The 11,487-nt window shown below is 42.0% G+C and overlaps 1 protein-coding gene across 1 annotated transcript in view; it reads left to right on the forward strand.

Annotated features, from left to right (window-relative positions):
* The window catches only part of LOC106821456 (transcription factor SPT20 homolog), a 39,868-nt gene extending 28,381 nt beyond the window's left edge, over positions 1 to 11,487 (forward strand). Inside the window, exons 19-21 of the mRNA XM_014826268.1 lie at positions 8,821 to 8,945; positions 9,985 to 10,093; positions 11,371 to 11,487. Of these exons, the coding sequence (XP_014681754.1) occupies positions 8,821 to 8,945; positions 9,985 to 10,093; positions 11,371 to 11,487 (351 nt within the window). The remainder of the gene's footprint in view (positions 1 to 8,820; positions 8,946 to 9,984; positions 10,094 to 11,370) is intronic.

An 11,487-nucleotide genomic window follows, 5' to 3' on the forward strand; every position in this document is an offset into this window, starting at 1 on the left:
AACAGCTGTGAGCGTGACTAAGCAATAAAGAATCACCTTCCCCCCCATAGTGCATGACGGCGCTGCCGACGTGTGCAACGGTTCTGGTGCCGGCGGGAAGTGTCCTTCTGAACATTGGCGCTGAGAAGCAACTGCTTGGTGGCCTGAGGCGGGGCCCGCAGACTGCTGCAGCAACCATGAACATGAAATCATGCAAAGCTTGTGCTAGTATGCTTTAGAATTGTGTGAAGCTTAAAGTTATGAAATATTGAAAGCAAGGTTTAAAGGAATTGTGGCCGGGAGTGAGTAAAATATTGGGTGGCGGGCCCGGGGAGATAGAGAGAGGATACACATGTATGACATATTTGTCAGTTTAAACACAATCTCCTGAAGATAGGTAAAAAGCTGAACAAAAAATAAATCATTAAAAAGCATGGTGACTTTTGTTATATTGTACATAGTGTCATTTTTTCGGACAATAATGTAATGAAAGTTAAAACTGCATTACCCTGTAAATGGCAGTTTACCTGTTGAATTGAGAACAACATCGATCTGGGAAATTTTACGATGAGGCCGAAAAACACGCTATTTAACCGGATAACTGCATGAAAATCACTAGTTCAGAGAAATCTACTACATTACCAAAGACAGAATGGCGGTGAAGGTCTAACTAACATCTACCCTTAGTACAGAGTGGGTCAGTGCTTAACTAACAACCTTACCTGTAAGTATAGAGTTGGGTTGTTTATGTGCTCTAACTAACACCTACCTGTAGTACAGAGATGGTGTCAGTGCTTAACTAACACCTACCTGTAGTACAGAGAGAAAGCAGTGTTAACTAAGCAACCTACCTGTAGTACAGAGTGCGGTCAGGCTGCTTAATAAATACCTACTGTAGTATCAGAGATGAGGCGGCAGTGCTTAACTAAATACTACCTGACTAGCTTACAGAGATAAGAGAGCTGTGCGCGGGTATAAAACGACATCATTGTTTTACTCGCAGATTATTATTACCCTGTTTCTGTTCCTTTAAACAAGCCCAAGATCATTCTTCTGTGTGCTTGGCATATTAGCAGGACGAGTAAATCTAAGTGATTATGTCACAAAAAAAGTACACAATTTTCAGATAGTTTCCCGATGCGCTGACGATGTAAACATGTTGGGGCTGACTTCTGTCGCGGCGCTTTTGGCATGATGGGATAATGATCGCTCGCTGTATACATAAGAACATATCGCAAAACACTACACTGATAAGTAAGTACACGTTAGTTAGCAGGCAGTGCCTTAACTAACACCTACCTATGCTGTACAGAGTGAGGGCAGTGCTTAACTAACACCTACACTGTAGTACAGAGAGAAGCAGTGCATTAACTAACACCTACCCGCATGATAAGTTACAGAGTTGCCCGTCGTGCTTACTAATTACCTACCTTGTGAAGTACATGAGAGCGGGCAGTGCTTAAACTATACTTACCTGTAGCTAAGATGGGTGGCCACGTGTCTTAACTAACACTACCTCGTAGTACAGAGAGAGGGAAGTGCCTTAACTTAATACCTTACCTGTAGCTACAGATTGAGGGCAGTGCTTAACTAATACCTTACCCTGTAGTACAGAGAGAGGGCTAGCTTAACTAAATACCTACCTGTAGTACAGAGAGGGGCAGTGCCTTAATAAGATATCCGTCTAAGGACTAGCCAACGCGTGCGCAGAGCTGGTGCATGAACAAAATAGATTGCCACTCAAATTATTTTTGGACAACTCTACTCTCTCCTAGTAGGTGAAAAGTTAGACGGTTGACGTAGTAGTATGTGCGTGAGATGCAGTGGAGTGGATAAGGGAGGGGCGCGTTAGGACTTAGGGTGGGCCGTGAGAGAGGCTGTAGTAAGAGGAGGGCGGTGGTGGGGGTGCGGATCATGGGGTTGTGTCAATAATATTATAACTAAATGATATATAGCTATTAAATTACACCTAACGATCGTACTCTATTATTTATGGCTAGTGCATATAGTCATATTATAAATGCTATATGCTACGGCTGCTATATGGCTAGCTATGCTACTGTCATATTATTATGCTATATTATATGAATATAATACTATGTATTCTTATTATAAGCTTATTATTACCAAATCTAATGGTCTTTGGTAATACACATTCTACCATGCTTGTGTACAGTTTGTCGCACGCGCTCGTAAGTGCCGGTTTAGTGAGCTCATAGTCACTTATATCCCGTGTCGCTAGCAGAGATGAGAGAATCGTCCGCACAGAGGTCGCTGTATTATCGAGGCACCCGACCACGCTCCGTCTAACTAATTCCATATATCCATAGTCTCGCGGTCAAAAGCGTAGAGAAGTGGATTGGGCAGTAAACGAGTTCGTAATTGAAGCAGCGTGCGTGTTCTTATACAAACTATAATATATGTGTCTGCTGGTATGCTAACTAACAGCCTACCGCTTGGAGCTGGATGCGTAAGCGAGCTCGCGCCGCAATAGGCGACGCCAGAGATGTGTGATAACTTCAATAGCTCAGAACTAACGAACTTGAAATCCTAGCTCGTCAGTTGCCAAACACTTACGTACGTGAGACTGAATCGGTTGAATGCCTACTGTGTAGATCACCTCTAGCTCGAGAAAGACACGCGCAGCCATGCGCGCTACGCGCTCTCGCTTTCGTGCGAGTTGGGACTGTTTGACACGCCAGGTCCTCTGCAACGTAACATGTTCAATTAATAGTAAGTAACTAAGTTACTAAGTAACGAAATCAGGAAGGCGTGACATAGAGGAACTCGTGTGTTCCTAGATAGTTAAAGTTTATTTTCTTATTAACAAGTAAATAAGTTTATATATTTGAAGAGACAGCTTTCAATCTTTCATTTTCATCCGCATTTTTTAAGGTTTCAGCCTTGATAGTATCATGCACCACGAGTGTAGAGGAGAGCAGTAGACAACTCGTTCTAGAACTCAACATGTGATGTGTTATTCAAACTCCATGTCAAGATAGTAGCCGGCCGTTTGCGCTCATGGTGCTCAATCATGCCTCACTGCCACAAGCCGATTTCGGTTAAATTGTGCTTAACTAACATCTACCTGTTGTATAGAGAATCGCGGCTTTTGTTCACTTAGACAAGTTTCTATATCAAGCCTAGAACACAAAACGTTTCACTTCGTATCGCTCTATGTTATAGATGTGGGTGGGCATTGATAACTTAAAGTTTGGCAACACGTTCATTAAAAAATAGCTACGAGTGCGGTGTCTCACTCTATCAAATTTTTGTGATTAAAATGTGATAGGCAATTATAATACCTGCAGTGACTTCGTGACTTTGTAGCGTGCGCGCTCGCAGTTCTCACAAATCTGTCTAACCTTACACAACATATAGTACTCGCGTGCATTTAGTAAAGCTGATCGCGCTATCTGGCTGGTGGCATTTACACACCACCTACCTGTCGTGACGCAGCACGCCACTTTAAAAAGATAGGTGGCTGGCAGGTGATTCATTTAACTAACACTAGCCTGTAGTCATAGTGGGTTCAGTGCTAATAACTGACTACCTGCTTAGTAGCGAGCGTTGGAATGTTCCTTGAGGTGATGTGATGGCGGCGGGAGATGCATGCCGTTTGTGTCTGTATTATATACATTGTCTTAATTCTTTTTATTATACTGTAGTCGTGATAGGCAGTGTAACCATAAAATAAATACACGTTACCATATCGATTTTACGTACGTAACGCAGAGGTCGTAGAGAATAACCAGATGCCGGTCTAGAAGCTTATTATCTCAGACGACCGCTATAATGCAAAACAAGCAAAAGAAGCGTTGGCTAACCACTTATTTCCCATTGTGGTCTAACATACATACACGCATTGACAGTTCTGGCAGGCCTCATATGTTCTGCCGAGAGGGGCGCGCCAGTAGTTTCTGCATTCCGCGATAGCCCGGTATGTCGCCGGTAAACTCTGCATTAGTTGTGGTATCTCTCACCGACTGCGTAACTGTATACCTTGCATACTAGCCAGGAGGTCGCACTCGACTCATTTTTGTCGAAGAGGAAGACACAGTGCCACGGTAGCAGGGAATACGAAGCACGAGTAATGGATGACCTGAGATGACATGACCATTGATACATTTCAACTTTTATGGTTCAATTCCATGTTCTAAAAAGTCTTTCTTACGCTACGGTCCGTTTTTGAACAGCCCTTCACCAGCTACACGTTTCATCCAAGCGAGCTAATAGATTTTACTCTACGCTACAATCTCTCGCTGAGTGACGGAAGACTCCCTCGCCGACCTCTTGCCATAGTCTTAAGGGGCACATCGGCAGTTTTTGAATACGTGGTAACGGGCTCAACTAACAGACCTACTGTGTACAGAGTTGGTGATTGGGACCTACTATTAATTACTATTATAGCACAATATGACCCACAGTCCCCAAAATTTCTGAGTATATGCTCTTCTGTAAGTGTAAATACCGTACTAATACTTAATGTAATAGTTGGACCTTTTACTTGGTCATAGAATACCCAATCAAGCTTATAATTTTAGAACTTGCTATAGGTTCGAAAGATAACTGGTTCATTATTTTTACTAGATTTTCTGCTATGTGTATACGAATGTGCTTAGTCATTTCTTAATTTGTGAACTGTGGGCAGTGTGCTATTGATATATTGAATATGAAGGAAATAATGATTTTTAACATGGATGGCCTTGAATACTGACCAATGTGGAAGAACAATGAAGCACCTACCACGGTACGGCTATACTAACTGTTCATAGCTAATCTGACATAGTCAGATTTGCGCTTGTAGAATCGCCATGTCGTCGTCCCGCTCCGTCTAGCCGGCAGTCGTAGCCGTCGTGACCTGTCGTCTACGCGCTCGTCAACAGTTGGGCACAAATCTTAAGCTGCGCTTCGACGTACCATTAGGTTCACGAACTTAATTCGTATGCAGTCGCTTGCTACGGTCGTGCGGAGATGCAATGTAAATCGATGGGTTGGGATTGGTGCGAAGTGGGGAGCTGAGTCAAAGCTGGGATTCCATGATGGTCAAGAAGTGAGTAGAAACTAAGGCTGGCGAACGATTTCATTCACTTAACTTAAGGGGTGCTTTAGTTTAGGGAACAGCGACAATGTAATCAGAACGTTCGCTGGGCTCACAAATCCTAACGGCTCGACCTAGGCTCGTGATAGTCGGTCTTGATCCCGGACTATTCGTGCTTATGTCATCATGGGTGTAGGAAAACTATCCTGCTACTGTTTGTGTCCTCCATTGTTAGTCACCTCACAGCCTGTCATGCTACTGTTTGTGTCCTCCATTATTAGTCACCTCACAGCCTGTCATGCTACTGTTTGTGTCCTCCATTGTTAGTCACCTCACAGCCTGTCCTGCTACTAATTAAGTCCTCCATTATTAGTCACCTCACAGCCTATCCTGCTACTGATTGAGTCCTCCATTATTAGTCACCTCACAGCCTATCCTGCTACTGATTAAGTCCTCCATTATTAGTCATCTCACAGCCTATCCTGCTACTGATTAAGTCCTCCATTATTAGTCACCTCGCAGCCTGTCTTGCTACTCCGTGAGTTCTAAATCATCAGTCACTAAAACTACTATGAACACTAAATAAAGAACTACTATGAATTGCTACGTCAAAGATCAACATTGGGTTCTTATGCTGCATGTATTTGCATTTGAATAGGCTCAGGTACCTCCTCGGTACATATTGGAGCATCAAGCTCAAACTCCAGCCACGTCATCAGTGGACAGGTAAATCATTTGTTCCACAAAGTCCGTGCACACATCTTGACAAATATCTGCATGACAACAGCACAACGTGCGGCGTAAGTGACAGGTGACATTTCCTGTCAGCAGCCGTTATGCTGAATTGGGAGACAGTAACTGCTAGTCATGTTTGCTGGTTGCTTGGTTATTTGAGAAGATGTCGTTTCTATCTCGTCAGAGGTATGTGAGACTAAACTCACGGATATGTTCAAATGAAAAGAATGGGCTGAACTTTGGTTGGAGAAATCGAGAATTTGTGAAATATTATAGTCATATACAGGGAGTCAGAGAGTTGTGTACGTCCAGATTTATAAACGATACTATATTAATTATTATATATTTAGTAGTCATGAACGTAATTGTGGATAGCTACCCAAACACAGAAATTAAGCCACGCCTGTTTCAACTACGTTCCGACTTGGCAAGGAAATTCTGGAAACAATTATTGTTCGAAACTTAAATCATACTCAGGTTGCTCCACTCGGTGAGAATGCTGCGCGATTGCTATTTCACTTTGACCTTGTTACGAACTCGCCTGTGTTGCACAGGTGGGAGGGCAGCTTGCTGGTCACCCGGGTGGACAGCAGACGGTGCACATCACGGGGCAGAGTATCAGCCAGCAGCAGCTTCAGCTAGCCTACCAGAAGCACCTGCAGCAGCAGCTACAGCTGCAGGCGGCAGCCCGCGCCGGCGCCAAACCGAAGCAAAAGAGAAGAACAACACCGACTCCACCAAAGCTGTAGCTATAGCTTGATAGCCGGTGTATGGGTACGCTCATACTCTCTGAAAAATAAAAATACATTACTCAAGGCAGTTTACAAATGTGTCCACTCATTTCCCTTAGAGCAATGATATTTTTGAGATCAGTTATTTTGATCGCGTGGATTAGGGATAGAAGTTTCAATCTTCAGTGCTAACAAGAATTCTGAAGACATGATCATGTATAATATTGTTGTTCGGTTCACTTATGGTGTGTGGGTGGGAAAGTATTCCTTCATTATGAGAAGCAATTATATTTTTACCCATGTATATAGATAGATCTGTAAGAAAATGTGACAATCAATTATGAAACTGTGTAAATTGTGTAAAGTCGTCTTAAATATATTTGCATGCATGACATTGCACACAAGAGTTCTGCCCTATTTCTATCGTAGTTGTATGTGTCTAGTGCCCAGGATATCACAAGTACCATGTTTTATACCATAGAAACTGGTGGGTGCATCGCTGCATATCAACTGGTGGTTATATGATTGTCTAATAACCAGTATGTATATCGTTGCTTCATAACTGACGAGTGTGTCACTGCCTAGTAACTATGGGTGTATTGCCGAATTGGCTGCTACATAGCAGGTTAATGAAATTACTAGGTTCAACTAGTCACTATTTGCAGTACAGGGTATATAGAGCAGGTCTAGTAATTAAGCCCGATATTGATTTCAACTTTTCAGGAATCTGTGGAGGGTGGTCAAGCGATGGTATCAGCAATTAAACACTGCGTTGTTTCGATTCGCTGGTTATATTCGTGCGTATGTGCAGGGTCAATGATTATCTCGTGCCGTTTCAGTAACTTTATTGTTAATAGACCACATATCAGTTGGACCAAGTTTAGATATGATTTACATCTCACCTGCTCTTATTTCAGAGGTTCATGACGTCACAAAATCATGTTATTGTTCGCACCTTGCTGTGTGAGAGAGGCATTTCATAGGATATATAATGTAGATATATAATAATTAATATAGCCATTTATACATGTATTTATACTCGTAGAGGTTTATAACATTCCATTTAAATGGTTTAGTGACCCGTAATTTATCTGACTGGATTTGCACTTTAAATTTCATTTCATCCTAGTTTTAGCTCAAGTTGGTGTACGATATCCAAGTATCCTGTACTATGTGTTGGAAAAACAAAGCTGAGTGTTCACGCGCTGTTTTACTGGTAAATCATGAATTATTTATAACGTGGTAACATTTCTTAAAATAAGTGTAAATAAGTGTACAGGAACAGGTTGTGTGACGTGCTCATAACACGGTTTATGCATATTTGTGATTTTTAATGCTCACTAGAACGTTGACAGCTTTATGTGCTTTATGTACCGAAAGAAGTTTTAGGTGACGATGCTAGATTCAGCTCGTGTGGGTTAGTAACTTCATCATTATGTTCGTCATGTAGAATTGCTTATTTCTTTTAGTTGTTATTGTTGCGTGTGCGTTACGCTCATACGGTCTATGTCCCCCAGTGTACTGCTGGAACGTACCCTGGGTACGGTCCGGTATACCGGAACGTACCCTGGTCACTATTTGATATGGTTAGGGTTAGGGTTATGGAGTAGGTGTAGGCGACTCCCTAGACTCGTTAGTGGAGTAGGCGAGGTACGGTCCGGCATATTAGATAGTGCCAGAGTACGTTCCGGTATACCGGACCGTACCCAGGGTACGTTCCGGCAGTACCCCGGGGGACATAGACCCTCTCAGCGTAAGTTACACTTTGAAGATACAAATATACAGATCGAGATTATAACGTTACCTCAAATTGTTTGCAAGCATTTAATTGTCGATTTTTATGTGAATAACGAATGTGCTTTTAAATGATTCTTTGTGCAGTTAACTGTGCCAACTTATTATTTAAGCAATACTACTCGTATTAGGTATAAATATTACTTCGTCACGTAGTGCGGATTTCATGCTAAATTGAATAATGTCTCTTCTAATTTGGGGGTTAGGGACTAGTAGTCCAGGAAGCTAACGCTGCGCTATGGAGTCGTATCTCTTGTGGTCTTATTTTAACGATAGTTTCTGAATGAAATCAATAAGTACCATACTATAGGAATTCATTAGATATAATTATCTTAATCAGCACCAACTCCGAAAACCACCTGACATTTCGCTTTGTTCCGACTCGAATCGGTTTTCTCGTGCCTGTAAATTGACCGTTCAGCAGCTGTCTTCTCAAACTCAATGTGTATGCAGTCACTCGAAAAATTTAGTTTTGAACCCTGTGAGTTTAGCATCATGTTGCTCAGCTATTGCTCATGTTTTGGTGTATGTGCTTATTAGTGTGAAGTCACGTCTGGATACGTGACCATGGTGAAGAATGTCACTCACACAGCTACAGCGAGCAACACAGCCCTACAGAGCATTCTACAGCTACCTATCGGCATGTCGACTAGCCAGGTCCATAGGTGAGAAATTCATGCAAGGTATCACCATGCAACTCAGTCATAGTGCGCAACGAACAGAATTTAAAAGAATCATTGTCTGTTATTATTCTCAGCCTTCTTTATGAGGTGACTAAACTGCTCTCACTTGCATGATTTGGCTGCATGCTTCACAACATTTTATGCAGTATGGCAGTGTAGTTACCAAATTTGTAAATTATATAAATATCTGTGTAGGAGCTTGAGTTTAACCTTAGTTTATTCAGTCTTCTGTATGTGTAAATGCTATTTATATAATTATACATAACCTGACTGTGTTTATAATAAACTATTGTCTATCTATCAATTCATCTATCCTTCTGTCTATCTGTCTGTCTTTCTACCTTTATAACTAAATATTTTTAGTTTTGTTCTGACATGAGCATTGTAAACATCCTTTTGGCATTATAACATTTTTGCCAAAACTTGAGGTATTGTTTAGCCCCCGACGTAACTAGACACTGTTAATGTTATTATACGTGTTGGTTGGAGTGTCACCTATTTGACCAGCTCAGCTCATTTACGTAAAAGCACATGCACATTACTTTGACGGTTGGATTTGGTTACAGAAACTGCAATACTTTACATAAAATTGAAATTCAGCAGTAGTTAATTATTCAGTTTCGATTTTATGTGCAGTTAAAATTGTTCGCCTGTTGTATTCGCCAGCTAGTGTAGTAAAATCACCATTGTAGTATTATGTCTATGTATATATGTAACGTCTGTGAGTGTTGCAGTTTAGTCAGTGGTTTGGGCAATAGAGGGAGCTGTAGTATCCACATTATCAATTATACCTAAAGGTCCTTACATTTAATGTTATTGCTTAACTAATCTAGGTCAGGTCCTTGGCAGATGTTCCCACTCACCTACCACCTACTTTTGTCTTAGTATTGTATAGTCATGTATTGATTAATTAAAGGTGATACTTTAACCAGTTACCGTATAGATATAGGGTAGACGTAGGGTGAATGGGATCACGCATGCGTGCACACTGGGTTCTCACTGATGTGTCGGTTTGGTGCAGGTTTGTCTCATCGACTCACGTCCAGCGAAGTCCGGGACAGACAGCGTATAGCGTACGAGCACCAGTTAGCAGCGCAGTGCAGTCTACTCCACCCCTGTCTGTACTGCAGGTAGGTGTTAGTTAAGCACTGCCCCTCTCTACTCCTGGTAGGTGTTAGTTAAGCACTGCCCTCTCTCTGTACTACAGGTAGGTGTTAGCTAAGCACTGACCCTCTCTGTACTACAGGTAGGTGTTAGTTAAGCACTGGCCTCACTCTGTACACAGTAAGGTGTTACGCTAATCCCTGACCCTCTATGACTTACAGGTAGGTGTTATTTAAGGCACCTTGACCATTTCTGTTAGCTACAGGTAGGTGTTAGTTAAGCACCTTGGGGCCTCACTCTATGCTACAGGTAGGTGTTAGTTAAGGCACTGGACACCAGTCTCTGTACTTACAGTAGTTGTAGTTAGTAGCACTGGCCCTCACTCTATGCTACAGGTCTAAGGTGTTATAGTTAATGGCAAATGACCCACTCTTGTATCTACAGGTAGCTGTGTTTAGTTAAGGCTAGCTGCTCATTCTCTAATTGCTACAGTTAGGCTGTTAGTTAAGGCACTGATCCCAACTCTGTATTACAGGTAGTGTTAGTTTAAGTCACGCCTCACACCCTATCTACAGGAAGGTGTTAAGTTAAGCACTGACCGGCAACTCTGTACTACACGGTAGGTGATTAGTTAAGCACTGACATGCCACTCTGTACTACAGGTGGTTTAGCTTTAAGCACCTGCTCCTCTCTCTGTACTGAGCAGGTAGGCTGTTAGTTGAGCAACTGACCTCTCTGCTACTAGCAGGTAGGTGTTATTAAGCACTTGCCTTCACTTCATCTTACAGTGTTAGGTGTTAGTTAAGCAGCTGGACCCACTCTGTACTACAGGTTAGGTGTTAGTTAAGCACGTTCTCTGAACTAGTGATTTTCATGCAGTTATCTGGTTAAATAGCGTGTTTCGGCCTCTCGTAAAATTTCCCAATGATGTTGTGTTTTCGCAATTCTACAGTAGAATCTGCCATTTCACAGTAACAGTTTTATCTTTACCATTACAGTAATTCGTCTAAAATGACACTAGTACAATTAATATCAAAATGTCACCTTGTTTTTTATGATTTATTTTGTGTTGTTGGCTTAGTTTACTACTTCAGGAGATTGTTGTTTTAAGTGACCAAAATGCTCATTACATTGTGTAGTCTCTCCTACGCCCCGGGCACCCACTGCCAATATTTACTGCAGCCTACAATTCCCTTAAACCTATTAAACATTGCATATATCATAACTTTAAGCTGTCACATCAATTCCTAAACATACTAAGCACCAAGCTTTGGCATGATTATGTTTCCATGTTGCTTGGCAGCATCGTGCGCACGCCGTCAGCACAGCAGTTGCTTCTCAGCGCCATGATTGCAGAAAGGACACTTCGCCCTGGCACCCAACCGTGTGTCACACTCGCAGGCCGCGTCCATGCAACTAG

This window comes from Priapulus caudatus, unplaced genomic scaffold, assembly GCF_000485595.1.
Source record: "Priapulus caudatus unplaced genomic scaffold, Priapulus_caudatus-5.0.1 Scaffold74, whole genome shotgun sequence".
Taxonomy (NCBI): domain Eukaryota; kingdom Metazoa; phylum Priapulida; class Priapulimorpha; order Priapulimorphida; family Priapulidae; genus Priapulus; species Priapulus caudatus.